General features: G+C 40.9%; 1 protein-coding gene across 9 annotated transcripts in view; it reads left to right on the top strand.

Moving 5' to 3' along the window:
• The window catches only part of FHIP1A (FHF complex subunit HOOK interacting protein 1A), a 305,419-nt gene that overhangs the window by 182,584 nt on the left and 102,693 nt on the right, over positions 1-20,142 (top strand). For 8 of the 9 annotated variants that reach the window (XM_052655122.1, XM_052655124.1, XM_052655123.1 and 5 more), the window contains one exon: positions 9,493-9,725. The exons of the other annotated variant lie outside the window; for it this stretch is intronic. In XM_052655122.1, coding sequence (XP_052511082.1) covers positions 9,621-9,725 — 105 coding nt within the window. In that variant the 5' untranslated portion in view covers positions 9,493-9,620. The remainder of the gene's footprint in view (positions 1-9,492; positions 9,726-20,142) is intronic. 9 annotated transcript variants of the gene reach the window in all.

Genomic DNA, 20,142 nt, shown 5'->3' with positions numbered 1-20,142 from the left:
TCTTAAACCACGCATGGATGAAGGACATTTTTGAAGAGGAGATTTTTTTTTTCCTGTTGCTGTTCCAAAAGGTAATCAGCACATTGGCTTAATTACGCTGCAGGTTGCATATTTGAAATTTTTCGCATAAAGGCATTTGAAAGACTGGTGGTACGGAACTAATTCTGATTGATAGAGCTGCAAAGACAGGTATTAAACTAAGCAACATAACTTCCCAAAGCTACCTCCTTTTCCAGGGAAAATGGCCAAGACATGTTGGTCAAAAACTTAAGGTTTTTTTTTCCCCAGGAGAATTTCTTGAGAAGAACTTCATTAGTATGAGAGAGTTCTTAGAAATTCAGAGCATCTACCTTAAATCCCTGCTTTAAAATACTTCCCTGTGGAATTTGTCAGATAAATTTATCTCTGAATTTACCGTAGCTAAATTTTAGAGTTTTACAGCAGATACTGTAACTGAGTTACCCCTTAATGGGTTTTAGCAAAATAGTTATGTGACTGGATGGTGCACACTACCAAAATTATAGTGATTGATTGGGTTGTTGGGGAGACTTTGCCCAAGAATGGTCTGGTTTTCACATTCTGACAAATCATTCCACGTGTGGAAGAGACGTTCCTGTTCAGTCACCAATGAGCTGATGTCTCAACATTTGCTATACTTTTCAAAAGCTGTAATTTTTACTGTCCAAATCTTTGCCACTAGGGGTTTAGTTTCTTAAGCAGCCTTAAAAATTAAGTCCCATAACAAATTTTTGGTATGTTTTAGATAATAACTTTCATTTTTCTTCCTCATTCAATCTGCTTATCAGTCACTTGCATGGTGCTTGGGTTTGACCTAGTTGGCTGGCAACTTGTTCTAGTGAAATTAAGATGTAAAACATGGTGGAATTATTTCCTGGCATTATTAACAGTTTTCTGAAATCTGGTTACTGTTTTGAGGCACGCATTTATCAAAGCCTGAAACCATTTGGAATGCACGCATTGCAAGCATTTTCTCTGTTTTCACCCTATGTGTTAACAGGTTACCTACAACTTAGGGGAACAAAACAATGTGTGCTTTGCTGGAATGATGGATAGCGAACTGAACGAGCCAACAAGTTGAGGGAGTCTTAAGACAAGGTCCAGGAGTCAGGGGCTGTTGGATGCTGGCTTTATTTTCCACAGCCCAGCATTCCGATGTGATACAGTAGCAAGAGAGAAAAGGAAACTGGGCCAGAGATTAGAGCGCAGGGAGGATGTCCTCTTAATAGATTTTTATAAGGCTCTACGGAGAGGTTGTCTGAGGCAGTTTGACCCAAAATGAATCCTCCACCATCGCTATTAGTTATAATTGAGGGTACACGCTTCCCCTTTCTTCAGGCTTTCCCAATATTTGAGGAGTCTTCACCCTTAGATGGAATTTTGTTTGATTAGTACATTTATATTAATAGACTATGTATTTAATAGCAGCCAATTCAGAGCCTTCTAAAGTACATTCTAAAACAATGAGGTTTTTTTTTTTCCTGCTGGCAGTTGCTCAGGAAAAAAATCCAACCAACCAACTACAGGTTATATTTTGAGATGGTTGATTTCTGTGCTCTGGATTCCTGAAGTGAAATATGCTTTACTCATAAGAAATATTACAGATAGAATCCCATTTACAACTGGAATTCCTACAGAGATTTGTGCACCATGGCTGTCACCCTCTTGTAATAATTATCTGATTGTGTACTGCCCTCAGTCGTGTCTGACTCTGTGCAACCCCAAGGACTGTAGCCCACCAGGCTCCTCTGTCCATGGGATTTCCCAGGCAAGAATACTGGAGTGAGTTGCCATTTCCTTTTCCAGATTATCTGACTACTCCTCCACAATTAGTATAATGGTTGCAATAAAAGATAGAAAATAATGACTTTTGAGCTGGGAGAGACCTGAGAAATAATCACTTAATCCTAATTACTCCCCCAAGCAAGGTTTCAAACTAAGAGCCTCCTCCTGTCTTAGACCCCATCTCCCAGTCAAAGCTTAAGTCTCTGAGTAGGACCTTATGTTTTCTGCCTTCCATGCTTGGAGAACTGAGCTAAAAACTCTCAAAGCACTGCCTGCTTTGCTGCTGCTAAGTCGCTTCAGTCGTGTCCGACTCTGTGCAACCCCATAGACGGCAGCCCACCAGGCTCCCCCGTCCCTGGGATTCTCCAGGCAAGAACACTGGAGTGGGTTGCCATTTCCTTCTCCAATGCATGAAAGTGAAAAATCAAAGTGAAGTCGCTCAATCGTGTCCGACTCTTAGCGACCCCATGGACTGCAGCCTACCAGGCTCCTCTGTCCAAGGGATTTTCCAGGCAAGAGTTGCCCGCTTTAAATCCACCTAAACTCTGATCATCTCCAGAAACCAGCCAGAGTTATATCAGGAGGGAAGGAGAAGGGAAGATGGAAAGGGAACCTGCCATGTTTGTCCATCAAGTTCAAGATTTGGTGACTTGCTGTGAAAAGAGCCTGGCGTGCTGCAGTCCATGGGGTCGCAAAGAGTCGGACATGACTGAGCGACTGCACTGAACTGAACTGTGGAGAGTCAGCCTTGCTTCTCTCATCTCTAGGTCTCTCCTACCTGTGCTCTTGACCTCACCTTTCTCCTGATCCTCTTGCTCCATCAGAATCTTTTGGTGTGTGGGTGGCGGGAGTGGGGGGCGGTCGGGTGGCGGGTATCTTCAGATTCTCCCTGATAGTTGATTCCTTCTCGTTAGATCTGCAAACAGGATCAGTTTTCCCTTAACAAAAATGTTCCCTAGGCTATGTCTCTCCTTAAGGTCACCATCCATTTCTTTCTCTTTAGGATTTTTAAAAATACCGTTATTAGAAGATATTATATTTAAATACTGTATGATACCACGTTTATACAATTTAAAAGCAATATGAATGAATGCACGTGCAAAATAGAAACAAACAGATTTAGGGGCTTCACTGGTGGCTCACTGATGAAGAGCCTGCCTGCCAGTGCAGGAGATGTAGGTTCAATCCTTGGGTCAGGATGGTCCCCTGGAGGAGGAAGTGGCAACCCACTCCACTATTCTTGCCTGGAGAATCGCATGGATGGGGGAACCTGGCAAGCTACAGTCCAAGGGGTCACGAAGAAGCAGACACAGCTTAGCAACTACACAGATATTTAAATATGGAAAAGGATATTTAAATATCTTAAATTGAAGGACAGCTTGAGCTCAGTTCAGTTCAGTCGCTCAGTCGTGTCCCACTCTTTGTGACCCCACGGACTGCAGCACACCAGGGTTCCCTGTTCATCAAACTCTCAGAGCTTGCTCAAACTCATGTCCATTGAGTCGGTGATGCCATTCAACCATCTCATCCTATGTCGTCCCCTTCTCCTCCCCGCTTCGATCTTTCCTGGCACCAGGGTCTTTTCCAGTGAGTCAGTTCTTCACATCAAGTAGCCAAAGTATCAGAGCTTCAGCTTTAGCATCAGTCCTTCCAATAAATATTCAGAACTGATTTCCATAGGATTGACTCGTTGGATCTCTTTGCAGTCCAAGGGACTCTCAAAAGTCTTCTTCAACACCACAGTTCAAAAGCATCAATTCTTCGGTGCTCAGTTTTCTTTATAGTCAAACTCTAACATCCATACATGACTAACGGAAAAACCATAGCTTTGACTAGACAGACCTTTGTTGGCAAAGTAATGTCCCTGCTTTTTAACACGCTGTCTAGGTTGGTCATAGCTTTTCTTCCAAGGAGCAAGTGTCTTTTAATTCCATGGCTGCAGTCACCATTTGCAATGATTTTGGAGCCCCCCAAAATAAAGTCTGTCACTGTTTCCCACTATTTCCCCATCTATTTGCCATGAAGTAATGGGACTGGATGCCATGATCTTAGTTTTCTGAATGTTGAGTTTTAAGCCAGCTTTTTCACTCTCCTCTTTCACTTTCATCAAGGAGGTTCTTTAGTTCTTTGCTTTCTGCCATAAGGGTGGTGTCATCTGAGTGTCTGAGGTTATTGATATTTCTCCCGGCAATCTTGATTTCAGCCCAGCATTTTGCATGGTATACTCTGCATATAAGTTAAATAAGCAGGGTGACAATATATAGCCTTAATGTACCCCTTTCCCTTTGGAACCAGGCTGTTGTTCCATGTCCAGTTCTGACTGTTGCTTCCTGACCTGCATATAGATTTCTCAGAAGGCAGATCAGGTGGTCTGGTATTCCTGTTTCTTTTAGAATTTTCCACAGTTTGTTGTGATCCACAAAGTCAGAGGCTCTGGCACAGTCAATAAAACAAAAGTAGATGTTTTTTTGGAACTCTCTTGCTTTCTTGATGACAGTATGAGATAATGTTTCATTAAATACCAAAATGTGTACATTGTAAGTTCAGCCTGATAGTGAAAAATATTAAAATATAGTCACTGTGAAAAAATGTGATTTTGACACATTTATAGCTCTCGTAAGTATTATAGTTTTTGAGAGAGACTGAAATTAGAGGTCTGTTTGGGAGTGACATTGAAGGAATTTTTACACTGGAAAGAAGTATGATCTATATGACTAGAATCTAGGCTTTTATGATTATGTGGTATATTTTATAATTCTGTGATATGGAAACATATTTTTCTGCTTTTTTCAAAACCAAATAAAAATATGTACTTTCAAAAAAGGGCAAATAAAGACACAGGTAATTCTTATGTCAGTTATTCTGTCTTCAACAACGTTTAATAGAATTTCCTCCTCATTATTGATGGAAAATATTTCTGTATGTAATATTAATGATATCTATAAATGTGACTACTCAGTAGTGTCTTTGGAAATAATATAATCAGTTCCGTCTTTGCAGCATAGAACCTGTGTTGATATCTCAGCATACATACATACATGCAGACAGGCAGACATGTATTTTGACAGCTCATTTCTCCACTCCAAGACCAAAACTCTCAACTACCACACCACAATACCACTCGCAACCGCTGTGGGAAAAAAAGAGTCATTTGGGTATTTTTTATTGGTGGTGGTTTGTCTGAGGAACGGAAAAAACATCAGTCCTTTAAGAGCTGAATGATGTCTAGAGCTTTTTCTTGGGCATGAAATTCGAGTTGATGCACACGCTGGCATTTATGGGGAGAACGGGTGGCCTGTGGGCTAGGAGCAGCGAGCTGGGCCCTGAGCTTGGCTCTGACCAATCCCAGCTCCAGATGCCTGCGGCTGAAGAGAGCAGAGGGCCAGAGGGGCTGACATGCAGTGACGGCACGCGGCACGCAGGCATGATCTAACTCCTGCAGCCTCTCCTGTCTGCTCACAGCCTTTTGCTTAGTTTTGTCCTCTGTCTTCACTTGGGGTTTTTAGCTGTTATCTGAGAGTTAAAGAAAAAGCTTGGAATTGGAAAAAGGAAAGGCTGATAATGGGAAAATGCAGAAATAGGTTGAAAACCGTGATGCTTGAGGAAATGTGTCCTTACACATCACTCACAAATATGGAACCGTTGCTTTAGGTTCTGCACTGTCCTGGGGCCACACCAGTGCTTTGCCACTCTGGCCTGTGAATGAGAGAGTGTGGAAGGAACCACCTGGCCTCTGGGTGCGTGGGTGGTGTTTGCATTGGCAGGGTCTCCTGATACAGCCTTTCCTTCCCAAACATGACTTTCTGGACTTGCCTCCCCTTCTCTTTTGTCCCAAGTTCTCTCGATGTTGTGGTTTCTATAATCATGGCATATTGATTGATTTCTATAATCATGGCATAATCCAGGCATCTGCCTCAAGAGTGTGATTGGATAAGCATCAACCAAATGAAATGTGTTTTTGTCAGAGAAGATACAGTTTCTTTAAGGGACTAGGGTCAGGGATTACAAGCATTACAAAGGAGAATATAGTTTCTGGAAAGCACACTGGACTGGGAGTCAAGAGACATGTCTATCTCTATCAGAGCAAACCTGCAGGACTTCCCTGCTGGTCCAGGGGCTGAGACCCTGCGCAGGGGCCCCAGATTCAGTCCATGGCCGGGGAGCTAGGTCCCATATGTTGCATCTAGGACTTGGCACAAATTAATAAATACTTAAAAAAGAAGCAGTTGTAATAGTCTGTTAAAGATGAGGGATGTTTGGGCCAAGGTGGTAGCAGTGGAGATGAAGAAATATTTTTTAAAAAAAGAACTAACTAGTAAGATTGTGGCTTTGGTTAAGATATTTGTCCTGTCTGTACTATGGCCTCCTATCTGAAAAAATGGCATGTGAGGTCCCTTTGAGAACTAATGTAAAGCATCGTAGAAAGCATCTTTCTATTTTTGGTTTAGAGGCAGTTGGCATGATTTATGTTCCCTTAATGCCTTCGAAGAAGAATCTGAGATCCTGGAGCTGGAAGGCATCTGAGAGAGTCTTGTACTTTTTCAGCCTCTGGAATAAACCCAGGCACTCTGATTTTCCCTGTTGTTATCGTCTAAATAAGAGACCTGGACATTTCCAAAGAGATACAGTGTTTAGGACAACAAGGAAGTTGAATCAGAATTTCTTTTCCCTCTTATCACTTGAAGCAAGGTTGCACAGTGAGATGTGGTCTAGAAGGGCTAGCCTGCTAATCAGAGTGAGGCGGGAGGATCATAGGGAGTGCGCGAGCAAGCATGCGTGTGTGTGTGTGAGTTTGCACATATACCTGTGTGTGTGTGGACAGCCACTCCTGATTTTTAAACACCAGTTGGGCCCATTGAAGTATGCCTCTCAGTGGCAGAGAGCTGTGGTTGTCATTGGACAGTGTCTCATTGAAAGCGCGTTTGTATTATTAAGAATTCGCCAATTTACAGAATAAAACATAGTCACGGAAGATAGAATTTAACTGTTCCTTTCAGGTTTATCAGGTATACAGTCCTCCTTCCAACAGGCCTCCCTCTTTCTGCATACCTGTTCCTCGGACATTCTCCTTAAAAAGCATTTCTTTCCTCAGATGACGAATTCTTACAAGTTTTCTATTCTTATGTACTAAAGTTTATTTTAAAGCTCTTTTAATGTCGGCTGGTGCGTCTTCTACACCCCCCAGCAGAAACATTGTGTTAACCAAAACATGCATTTGGTTCCATAAGAGTTTATGGAAAAACCTGAATGAACATTTTGATCAACCCAATACTTGTTTGGCATATTCTTTTAACTGTCCTCCAGTGTTTTGCTCGATTTCCCACAAAGAACTTGACCCGTAAGTCTAACCTTAAGGCACACACCTTAAGTCCGCCTCTCACATTTCATTGTTTACAGGAGGAATGGTTGATCAGTTTGATCAGTGTTCTTCTTGTAATACCTTTCATATTACTCAGGTGAAAATAGTGTCTTGGGACTTCACTGGCGGTCCAGTGGCAGATACTCTGGGCTCTCAGTGCAGGGGAACTGGGTTCCATCCCTGGTCAGGGGACTAGATCCCGCATGCTGCAATTAAGAGTTTGCACGCCACAACTAAAAATCCCACGTGCCGCAACTAAGGTGCAGTGCAGCCACAGAAATAAATGTTGAAAAAAGAAAGAAAGAACATAGTCTCTTAAAAAAAAACAAAAACCACCTCTTTTGTCACTGTACCTCTGGAAGTTTCATCATGGACTTTGTTTTTCAGTGCTCTGATAATTATAGCTCCTTTCCCCTGTACTCTCTCTAGTCTGTACACTAAAAAAAAAAAAAAAAAATAACATTTTGTACTGTCGTTGTTGTTGTTCAGTTGCTCTGTCGTGTCCAACTCTTTGCGACCCCATGGACTGCAGCACACCAGGCTTTCCTGTCCTTCACTATCTCCTGGAGTTTGCTCAGATTCATGTGCATTGAGTTGGTGATGCCATCCAACCATCTCATCCTGTGCTGCCCCCTTCTCCTTTTCCCTTCAGTCTTTCTCAGCATCAGAGGTTTTTCCAGAGTTGGCTCTTTGCATCAGGTGGCCAAAGTATTGGCGTTTCAGCTTCAGCATCAATGAATATTCAGGGTTGATTTCCTTTAGGATTGACTGGTTTAATCTCCTTGCAGTCCAGAGGACTGTCAAGAGTCTTCTCCAGCACCACAGTTCAAAAGCATCAGTTCTTGGTGCTCAGCCTTCTTTATGATCCAACTCTCATATCCATACATGACTACTGGAGAAACCCTAGCTTTGACTATTCAGACCTTTGTTGTCAAAATAATATGTCTACTTTTTAATACACTGTCTTGGTTTGTCATAGCTTTCCTTCCAAGGAACGTCTTCTAATTTCATGACTGCAGTGATTTTGGAACCCAAGAAAATAAAATCTGTCACCGTTTCTACTTTTCTCCCTTACATGTGCCACGCAGTGATGGGACCAGATGCCATGATCATAATTTTTTGAGTGTTGAGTTTCAAGCCAGCTTTTTCACACACTCCTCTTTCACCCTCATCAAGAGACTTTTTAGTTCGTCTACACTTCTGCCTTTATAGTGGTCTCATCTGCATATCTGAAGTTATTGATATTTCTCCCAGCAATCTTGATTCCAGCTTGTGCTTCATCCAAGCTGGTATTTTGCATGGTGTATTCAGCATATAAGTCAAATAAGCAGGGTGACCACATATAGCCTTGATGTATACTCCTTTCCCAGTTTTGAACCAGTCAGTTGTTCCGTGTCCAGTTCCAACTGTTACTTCTTGACTCACAAGTTTTTCAGGAGACAGGTAAGGCGGTGGTCTGGTACTCCCATCTCTGTACTCAGTCCTTTTCTGGGCTGATGAAACTGAGGAGATAATACTCATATCTTACTGCTTTTGTCAGAGTTAGCTCCACACAACTGGATACTATTCTCTGTATGTTCTATGACCTCAGTGTCTTTTTTCTCCTTACCGACTCTGTTGGAATCTGACTTTCTTTGTATTTTATCTACATAATTCATTTTTCATTGATAAATAATACTGCTGCTTTTCATTGATAAGTGTGCTGTGCTTTACTTACACTAAGTAAATGCTGTCTTGTTTTTGATGGATCATTTCTATCTGATTTGTTAAGGTTACTTGGAATTCTATTTTTATATTTATTTTTCAGGGAAGTTAGAAACCTTAACTTAGTTTGTAGCCATGAAATGACTGAGAATGTTTTAAATTCCATTATGACAGTCACTGATTTAAAAAAGTTGTTATTATTGGACCCAGCAGTCAGGGTACTGTGCTATAACTCCCCTAAGTTATGTCAAGCTATTTATTTTAGTCACTGTTAACTAAAGATTTTTCTGTTTCTTGGTGTTTTTAAGCACCACCACCATTGATAATCGTAGTTGATTGCTTGAGACTAGATTTGAATGGTTTAGAAGAATAATCTAGGGGGTTGTGGTTGGTGGTAGTAGAATAAACTCAGTAATTTTTGAATTTATTCATGTAGCTTTGGTAGCATCATTTTATATTTTTAGTAGCAAAATGAGAGAAAAATATAAGAAAGGCTTTGGATTGAGCTTAAATGTCTATTTTGTAGATATTTTGCTCAGTGCTGGACTTTGAGAATGTCTATGCTTTGATTTTAATTTAATCATATCCTATTTAATATGTATTTTTTTTTGTTATTGTCATTACAGGTTTCAGAAGGTGACAATGAAATGTGAAGAAGTTACATTTCTACTGTGATCCTTGAAAATTAGTGGCTGCCTACCAGATTTTCATGAAAATTAAATATGACTTAGGAGCATTTGATTTATGAAGGCTTATGATGTCATCCGTTGTGACAGAGAGCAAAATCCAGAGGGCGGTGAGCCTGCAGGGAGTTGACCCAGAAACATGCATGATTGTATTTAAAAACCACTGGGCGCAGGTAATGTTGGCGTTTCACCGTCTCTGCTGGTTAGGTCGTCTTAGAGGCTTCTATTGGGCTGATCCGTGGGTCCCTACCTATGTGACAAGTAACTAGGCTTCCAGAAACATAGGGAGGAAACCTTTTTAGGTAGGAAGAAAAGCAAATTTCTCTTCTTGCTTTCCTAGAATAGGTAGCTATTTAAAAACCTTGCTTTTCATGAAAGCAGTTACAGGACATGAATGTTCCCCAGATATTTTTAGAGGAGCAGCAGTTGGGCTTCAAGTGACTTGTGTATCACTTTGCAATACACTCGACCATGAGTACATCCTCTTTCTTTCCCTTCAGTCCTTAAACTCTAACAATACTGAAAGACATATTTATTAAGTATTTGCCGAGTACTGTCCTGAATACCGCAAATGCCTTATATCATTTAATCTTCTCCACAAACTGGTAAGGCAGTTAGTTTTAGCTTCCTCATTTTACAGATGAGGGGATGGAAACTCGTTAGCTTGTTTGAGGTTATATGACTAGTGACTCTCCATTCAAGTACTTAGACCTTGGTCCCGTGACTCCAAGACTAGTGTATTTGACCTCTGTGCGCTACCACTTTTCAGGCTTGTGGTCCCTCTGTCATTTAAAGAAGGAAGGTAGCTAGAAGTATCTGAATTCATTACAAAGCTATTTATAAAAGATTTTTAAAAAATTATTATTATTCATTTGGACTTCTCTGTGACTCTTCTTGGATCTACTTGTATGAATAATTAAGGGTTGAATGGTCAGGAAATTTACCAGCTTGCCCCTTCCCTCAGAGAGTTTACAAGGAGAAAAATAAATAAAATTGGCATTCTTTACTACTTGTCCACTATTACACTCCCCAGGTGAGCTGGTAAGTGGCTATTTATGTGACAGTTTTTTAATGACTACCCAATTCCTTCCTGTGGCTGGAGATAGCACATAAGTTAAAGCACTGAGCCTGTAGATTATAGCAGTTACAGGGACACAGTTAAGATCAAAAACAAAATCAGTTCTGCTTCTGGGTCATTAACACTTTGTAGCTTCTTGTCACTGTTCAGTGTAAAGCTTCTAAAATTCTTTTTATGCATTTCCCTTTCTCTGACTTTTAACTGTTACAATCTTAATGGGTTTGCCCTGGATATTAAGGGCACATCTGCTTTAGCAATGGGAAGAAAGTAATCCAGGAGTTTTCCAGATAATTTGAGTAATTACCTTTGGCTTTGCACTTGAATGCTGACGCACAGCACCTTTTGTTTGGCGTTGCCAGTTCAGTTCACTCTTGGAACCCCTCTGTCCAAGGGATTCTCCAGGTAAGAATACTGAAGTGGATTGCCGTTTCCTTCTCCAGGGGATCTTCTTGACCCAGCAATTGAACCCTGGTCTCCTGCATTGCAGGCAGATTGTTAACTGACTAAGCTACAAGGGAACTCCCTTTCACTTAGTGCAGAAAAGTACTGAGTTGAGGGTAAGGGCGAGTTTGTCAGAGGGACTGGAGTCGAGTTCTTAAACATTTTCTTTTGTAAAGTGAGTGCACTCTTGGTCCAACTGTGTTTCAGCCATTTTTTTAACTTTGGCCAAATTTCTTACCCGTTAGTCTTGACTTTCCTTTTAAATAAATCTGGAAAATGCCCTCAGTCTCTCTCTATTTCCCAAGGCTCTTGAGGGCTCAACTGTTACCTTTATAAATAAAAATACTGGCTAAATCAATTAATGTAGACATCAATGTAATTACAGTCATTGCTTGGTATCTATGGGGTATTGGTTCCAAGATACCAGCAGATAACAAAATATGGGATGCTCAAGTCCCTTATACAAAATGATGTTTCGATATCACCTAGGCACATCTGCACGTCCTCCAGATCATCTCTAGATTACTTATGATAACTAATACAATATAAATACTATGTGAATAATTGTAAATGCAGTGTAAATAGTTGCCGGTGTGCCGCAAATTCAAGTTATGCATTTTGGAACTTTCTGAAATTTTTTTCCAAATATGTTCCATCTGTGATTGGTTGAATTTGCAGAGGTGGAACCCACAGATACAGAGGACTGACTATATTGTTAAATGGAGATTTAGTGAGCCCAGACTTCAGCTCCCTCACTGTGGGCATCACAGGTGGGACACAGAGAAGTATAAGCCTTGGTCTGGGCTTTTCTTTTAAATTTCTTTTTAACTGGAGGATGACTGCTTTATGATGCTGTATTGCTTTCGGCTATACAACAACGTGAATCAGCCATAAGTTTACATATGTCCCCTTCCTCTTGCGCCTCCCTGCCACCACTCACCCCGTCCCACCCATTTAGATCGTCGCAGAGCGCTGGGTCACGCTCCCTGTGTTACACAGGAGCTTCCTGCTAGCTACCTGTTTCACACATGGTGACGGATACGCTTCAGTGCCATCTCTCAGTTCGTCCCACCCTTTCCTTCCCCTTTGCCGTGTCTACAAGTCTCTTCTCTATGACTGCATCTCTATTCCTGCCCTGCAAACAGGTCCATCACTACAATCTTTCTAGATTCCATATGTATGCGTTAGTATATGCTATCTGTTTTCCTCTTTCTGACTTACTTCATTCTGTGCAGCAGGCTTCAGGTTCATCCGCCTCACTGGAACTGACTCAGATTGGTTCCTTTTTATGGCTGAGTAATACTCCTCTGTGTGTGTGTGTGTGTGTGTGTGTGTGTGTGTGTGTGTGTGTGTGTGTGTGTGTATAGCACAACTTCTTTATCCATTCATCTGCTGATGGACATCTTGGTTGCTTTGTGTCTGTGTGTGTGTGTATAGCACAACTTCTTTATCCATTCATCTGTTGATGGACATCTAGGTTGCTTTGTGTGTGTGTGTCTGTGTGTGTGTGTCTGTGTGTGTGTGTATAGCACAACTTCTTTATCCATTCATCTGCTGATGGACATCTTGGTTGCTTTGTGTGTGTGTGTCTGTGTGTGTGTGTGTGTGTGTGTGTGTGTATAGCACAACTTCTTTATCCATTCATCTGTTGATGGACATCTAGGTTGCTTCCATGCCCTGGCTATTGTAAATAGAGCTGAAATGACTATTTGGGGTACATGTGTCTTTTTGAATTATGGTTTTCTCAGGGTATATGCCCAGTAGTGGGACCCTTGGATCATATAGTAGTTGTATTGCTAGTTTTATTTTTTAAAGTAACTTCCATACTATTCTCCATAGTGATCAGTTCACATTCCAGTGCAGTAGGGTTCCCTTTTCTCCACATCCTCTCCAGCATTTATGGTTTGTAGATTTTTTGATGCTAGTCATTCAGATTGGTGTGAGGTGATAGCTCATTGTAGTTTTGATTTGCATTTCTCTCATAATGAGCAGTGTTGAGCATTGTGTGTGTGTGTGTGTACTGGCCGTCTGTATGTCTTCTTTGGATGTCTTTTTAGGCCTTCTGCCCGTTTTTTGATTGGGTTCTTTGTTTTTCTGATATTAAGCTGCTTGAGTTGCTTGTAGAGATTAATCCTTTGTCAGTTGCTTCATTTACAATTATTTTCTCCCATTCTGAAGGTTGTCTTTTCATCTTGTTTATGGCTTTCTTTGCTATGCAAAAGCTTCCAAGTTTAATTAGGTCCCATTTGTTTATTTTTGTTTTTATTTCCATTACTCTAGGAGATGGGTCACAGAGAATCTTGCTGCAACTTCTGTCAACGAGTGTACTGCGCATTTTCCTCTGAGAGTTTTATACTTCCTGGTCTTACAGTTAGGTCTTTCATCCATTTTGAGTTTATTTTAGTGTATGGTGTTAGTAAGTGTTCTAATTTTGTTCTTGTACATGTAAGTGTCCAGTTTTCCCAGCACCACTTATTGAAGAGATTGTCTTTTCTCCATTATATTTTCTTGCCATCTTTGTCAAAGATAAGGCACCCATAGGTGCCTGGGTTGATCCCTGGGCTTTCTGTCTTGTCCCGTTGGTCTGTATTTCTCTTTTGTGCCAGTACCATACTGTCTTGATGATTGTAGCTTTGTAGTATAGTGTGAAGTCAGAAAGGTTGATTCCTCCAGCTCTAGTTTTCTTTCTCAGGATTGCTTTTGCTTTTCAGGATCTTTTGTGTTTCCATAAACGTTGTGAACTTTTTTGTTTTGGTTCTGTGAAAAATGCCATTGGTAACTTGATAGGGGTTGTATTGAACCTATAGATTGTTTGGGGTAGTTTAATCATTTTCACAATATTGATTCTTTCAATCCAGCGAACACGGTATCTTTCCCCATCTGTTTCTGGCATCTTTGATTTCTTTCAAGAATGTCTTCCAGCTTTCTGTATACAGGTCTTTTGTCTTCTTAATTAGGTTTATTCCTAGGTATTTTATTCTTTTTGTTGCAGTGGTGAATGGGATTGATTCCTTAATCTCTCTTTCTGATTTCTTGTTGTTAGTGTAGAGGAATACAAAGGTTTTCTGTGTGTTGATTTTGTATCCTGTGACTTTACTAAATTCACTGATGGGCTCTAGTAATTTTCTGATAGTATCTTTAGGATTTTCTGTGTCTGTTGTTGGTTCGTCTGCAAACAGTGAGAGTTTTACTTCTTTTCCAATCTGGATTCCTTTTATTTCTTTTTCTTCTCTGATCATGGCTGCTGCTGCTGCTGCTGCTGCTAAGTCGCTTCAGTTGTGTCTGACTCTGTGCGACCCCATAGACGGCCTCCCACCAGGCTCTCCCGTCCCTGGGATTCTCCAGGCAAGAACACTGGAGTGGGTTGCCATTTCCTTCTCCAGTGCATGAAAGTGAAAAGTGAAAGTGAAGTCGCTCAGTCGTGTCCAACTCTTAGCAGCCTACCAGGCTCCTCCGTCCATGGGATTTTTCCAGGCAAGAGTACTGGAGTGGGGTGCCATTGCCTTCTCTATCAACATGGCTAGGACTTCAAAAGCTGTGTTGAATAATAGTTGGGAGAGTGGGCATCCTTGTCCTGTTCATGGTCTTAGAGAAAATGCTTTCATTTTTTCACCCCAGGTGGCACTAGTGATAAAGAACCTGCTTTCCGATGCAGGAGATGTAAGAGAGAGATGCAGGTTTGATTTCTGGGTTGGGAAGATCCCCTAGAGGAGGGCATGGCAGCTGCTCGAGTATTCTTGCCTGGAGAATACCATGGGTAGAGGAGCCTGGTGAGCTACAGTTCATTGGGTTGCAAAGAGTCAGACATGACTGAAGCGACTTAGCATGCACATACAAGAAAAATGATTGTTGTGGGTTGTCCTGTATAGCCTTTCTTATGTTGAGGAAGGTTTCTTCTGTGCCCATTTTCTGAAGAGGTTTTTTTTTTTAAAATCATAAATTGGTGTTGGATTTTGTCAGAAGATTTTTCTGCATCTTTTGAGATTATCATATGATTTTTATGTTTCAGTTTCTTAATATGGTGTATCACATTGATTTGCATACATTGAGGAATGCTTGCATCGCTGGGATAAACCCCACTTGATCATGGTGTATGTGTTGCTGGCTTCTGTTTGCTAGTTTTTTGTTTTTGTTTTTTTTTGAGGCTTTTTTGCATTTGTGTTCATCAGTAATACTGGCTGATAATTTTCCTTTTCTGTGATATCCTTGTCTGGTTTTGGTATCAGGGTGCCAGTGACCTCATGGAATGAATTTGGAAGTGTTCCTCCCTCTACAGTTTTTTGAAAGAGTTTGAGAAGGACAGGTGTTAGCTCTTTGCTAAACATTTGGTAGAATTCACCTGTGAAGCCATTTAACCCTGGGATTTTTTTTAGGGGGGCAGATTTTTGATCACAGTTTTGAATTCAGTGCTTGTGATTGGTTTGTTCATGATTTCTGTTTTCCTTTTTCAACCTTGGAAGATGGTACTTTTCTAAGAATTTGTGCCTTTCTTCCGGGCTGTTCATTTTATTGGCATATAGTTGCTTGCAGTAGTCTCTTGTGAGCCTTTGTATTCCTGCATTGTCTGTTGTAACCTTTCTTTTTTTCTTTTATAATTTTGTTGATTTGAGTCCCCTTATTTTTTTACTTGATGAGTTTGGCTAATGGTTTGTCAATTTTTTTTTTTCTTCTCAAAGAACCAGTTTGTAGTTTTATTGAGTTTTTATATTGTTTCTTTCATTTCTTTTTCATTTATTTCTGCTCTGACATTTATAATTTCTTTCCTTCTGCTAACTTTGGGGTTTTTTGGTTGTTCTTCTTTTTCTAGTTGCTTCAGGTATAATGTTGGATTGTCTATTTGATTTTTTTCTTGTTTCTTGAGGTAGGACTGTGTTGCTATAGACTTCCCTCTTAGAACTGCTTCTGCTGCATTCTGTAGGTTTTGGGTCATTGTGTTTTCATTGTCATTTGTTTCCAGGTATTTTTTTATTTCCTCTTTGATTTCTTTAGTGACCTCTTGGTTCAGAAGCATATTGTTACCCTCCATGTGTTTGTGTTTTTTACAGATTTTCCCCTGTAATTGATATCTAATCTCATAGTGTTGTGGCCAGAAAAGATGACTGATGATTTCAGTTTTCTTAAATTTGCCAGGTCTTGATCTGTGACCCAAGTTGTGGTCTATCCTGGAGAATGTTCTATATGCATTTGAGAAAAAAGTATATTCTTTTTAATATTTGTTTATAAAAACTTTTATTAAAAAGTTTTATATTCTTTTATAAAAGTTTATTCTTTTATATATACAGAAGATCTGTATTTGGTGCAATGTGCTAAAGATATGTTAGATCCATCTATCCTGATATGTCATTTTAGACTTGTGTTTCCTTATTAATTTTCTGTCCATTAGTGTAAGTGGGGTATTGAAATCCCCTACTATTGTTGTGTAAAATCCCCTACTATTTTTGATTTCCTCTTTTATGTCTGTTAGTGTTTGTCTTATGTATTGAGGTGCTTCTATGTTGGATGCATAAATATTTGCAGTTGTTATGTCTTGGATTGATTCTTTGATCATTAGGTAGTGTCCTTTATTGCCTCTTGTAATATTCTTTATTTTAAAGTCTGTTTTGTCTGATATGAGCATTGATACTCTGGCGCTCTTTGGATTTCCAGTTGCTTGGAATATCCTTTCCCATCTCCTCACTCTTAGTCTGTGTGTATCTCTCCATCTGAAGTGGGTCTCTTGTAGAGAGCATATATATGCGTCTTGTTTTTGTATCCATTCAACCACTCTGTGTCTTTTGGTTGGAGCATTTAATCTATTTAAACTTAAAGTAATTATTGATATATATGTTCCTGTTGACATTTTCTTAATGTTTGGGGTTTGTTTTTGGAAGTCTTCCTTCTCTTGTGTTTCCTGCCTAGTGAAGTCCCTTTAGCATTTGTTGTAAAGCTGGTTTAGTGGTGCTGAATTCTCTTAACTTAGCTTTTCTGTAAAGTGTTTGATTTCTTCATCAATTTTGAATGAGATCCTTGCTGGACAGAGTAATCTTGGTTGAGTTTTTTCCCTTTCATTATTTCAGATATATCCTGTCACTCTCTACTGGCCTGCAGACTTTCCTCTGAAACATGAACTGTTAATTTTATGGGGTTTCCCTTGTATGTTACTTGTTGCTTTTCCCTGGCTGCTTTTAATATTTTTTCTTTGTGTTTAGTTTTGTTAGTTTGATTTATATGAGTCTTAGCATGTTTCTCCTTGGGTTTATTCTGTATGGGATTCTCTGTGCTTCTTGGGCTTGATTATTTCCTTTTCCACGATAGGAAGTTTTTGACTATAATTTCTTTAAAAATTTTCTCAGACCCTTTACTTTTCTCTTTTTCTCCTGGAACTCCTATAATTCAAATGTTGCTGCAGTTAATATTACCCCAGAGGTCTCTGCAATTCTCCTCAAGTTTTTTTCATTCTTTTTTCTTTATTCTGCTTTTCAGCAGTTATTTCCACTATTCTCTCTTCCAGCTCACTTATCCATTCTTCAGCCTCAATTATTCTGCTATTGATTTATTCTAGAATGTTTGTAAATTCAGTAATTGTGTTGTTTGTCACTGTTTGTTTATTCTCTGTTTCTTTTAGGTCCTTTTTAAATGTATTATATGATTCTTACATTTTCTCCCTTGTAGTATTGAGATTTTGTATCTTTACTATCATTACTCTGAATTCTTTTTCAGGTAGTTTGCCGATTTTCTCTTTGTATATTTTGTCTTGTGAGTTTTTGTTCTTCATCTGCATAGTATTTCTCTGTCTTTTCATTTTGTCTAACTGACTGTTTGGGGTTTCCTTTCCCCAGGCTATGGGGTCATAGTTCTTGTTTTTGGTCTCTTTCCGTAGTGGATGAGGTTGGTGCAGGGGCTTTTGTAGGCTTCATGTTGGAAGGGACTTGTCCTTGTGTTCTAGTGGGAGGGGATGAGTTTTTCCCTCAGATGGACAGGGTTGTTTGAGGTGGTGTGTTTTGGGATGTCTGTGGGCAGCCCCTCTGCTTATGTTCTTGTCTTGCTTGTTATTTGGGTGAGGCGTCCAGGACTGGGTGCTGCAGGCAGTTTGGCAGTGCTGGGTCTTGGCTTCAGCTGGAGGCCATTTTGAGAGTGCTCAGTGATTAATATTCCCTGGGGTCAAGAGTTCTCTGGTGGTCTAGTGTCCTGGACTCAGACATCCCCTCCAGAGACTCAGGCCCAACTTCTGGAACCAAGATCCCACAAACTGTTTTGGCAATAAAGGGTAGTAAAACAGACAAGCAAACAAACAAACAAAACCCTGAGAAGACAAAAAAAAACCCCAAAACCCCAAAAAGAACCCCCCCAAACCAACTAAACACCAAAAACCCTTCCCCAAGAAACAGAAAAATGAAGCTGAAACAAATGATAAAAGCAAATTCAGACAAATAGAAACAAGAACAAATGAACGTGCTCAGACACACACACACACAAACGAAAGCACAACAGTCTAAAGAAAACAAAGTACAAGAGGGTGATCAGGTGAGTAAAGGAAACCAAAAACAATATCAACCAATTGAAAATAAAATGGACAACAACAAAACAAAACTAACGAAAACACAAAACAGAAAACGAGACCAAAGCAGAGTGCCAACCGAGGCATAGACCAAAGCAAGCAGGCGAACAAACATGGTGGGGAAGAAAAGAAAGGAAAAAAATAGGAAAGCAAAGTTAAATAGAGATGTGTAAAAGAAGGTCTACATATGTTAAAGAAAAACTACAGTCAGAAAGGGCTTCCCAGGTGGCTCAGTGGTAGAGAATCCATCTGCCAAGCAGGAGATGGAGGTTCAATCTCTGGGTCAGAAAGATCCCCTGAAGAAGGAAATGGCAACCCACTCGAGTATTCCTGCCTGGGAAATCCCATAGACAGAGGAGCCTGGCTGGGCTACAGTCCATGGGGTCACAAAGAATTGGATACAACTTAGCAATTGAACAACAAGCAACAATAAGAAAAGAACCACCCCCCCCCCCCAAAAAAAACCCCACACAAATCCATAGAAAGCCAAAGTAGAAATATACAAAAGAAATTTTAAAAAGTTTCCAACAGCCTAAATAGAGATAATAATAATAAAAAGAACAACTGCAGAGGAAAAAGAAAGTGAAGAACGTCTAGAATCAACTGCGCAGTGAATCAAAAGAAGAGTAATGTTTTTCTCGGATCTCAGCGGCCAGTGTTCCTTCCTGTGCTGTGAGTCAGAGTCCACCTCCGCCTCCCTAGGAAGCCTCCGGTACTGGGGAGGGCTAATCTCTGGACCTTCTGTGGGGTCAGCTCAGGCTCTAATCTGACCCTGCTCTGGCCCTGCTGCTGGATGTGCTTGCCTCCATTGTCCACAGCTGCCAGAGCTAGTCTTTTATTTTGTGGGAACAGTCACTGTCCTTCTGTATATTCCATCGACACAGAGTCTACCTAGTTGATCACGTGGACTTAATCTGTAACTTGCATAGCTAGTGGAAAGATTTTGATCCTCTTCCTTAGGCAGGCCACCCCTGGAGCTCAGTTGTGGTTTTATCCCTTCCTCACATGTGGGTCATCCACAGGAGTCTGCTCCTGAGGCTGCCCTAGAGGACCTGGGTCTGCCCAGTGAGGACCAGGCATAGAGGTGGTGTGGCAGCGTGGATCGCGGGGACCCTGGCTGTGCCAGGCCCACAGGGAAGCCAGTGGCCACAGACGCAGGAGATATGGTTCTATTAGGATTCTTTCTAGCTCCTGGCAGCTGCTGCTCAAAGGACCTCCCTGGCTGGTCCTTCTATGTTGCTCAGCCCAGCAGGCACTCAAAGGGCAGCCTGGCTGGGGTCCTTCTCTGTCGCTGAGCCCAGCAGGCTCTCAAAGGACTGCCCTCTCCGGAGTCTTTCTCCATTGGTCAGCTGTGTGCTGACCACTGCCTGTCAGGCGTGTGGGGAGAGAGAGGCGTCCGTGATGGCTCCTCCCCCTGCGTGTGACTCAGCAGTAGCGCCTTATCTTCATGGCTGCCCGGCGTTCCTCCGAAGGCACTCCCCGCCATGGATTTCTTTTCTCCCGTCCCTTCCGGCTGTCTCCCCGCAGTCAGCAG

This window comes from Budorcas taxicolor, chromosome 17 (genome assembly GCF_023091745.1).
Source record: "Budorcas taxicolor isolate Tak-1 chromosome 17, Takin1.1, whole genome shotgun sequence".
In the NCBI taxonomy this organism is placed as follows: domain Eukaryota; kingdom Metazoa; phylum Chordata; class Mammalia; order Artiodactyla; family Bovidae; genus Budorcas; species Budorcas taxicolor.
This window is presented reverse-complemented; position numbering and strand designations above follow the sequence as displayed.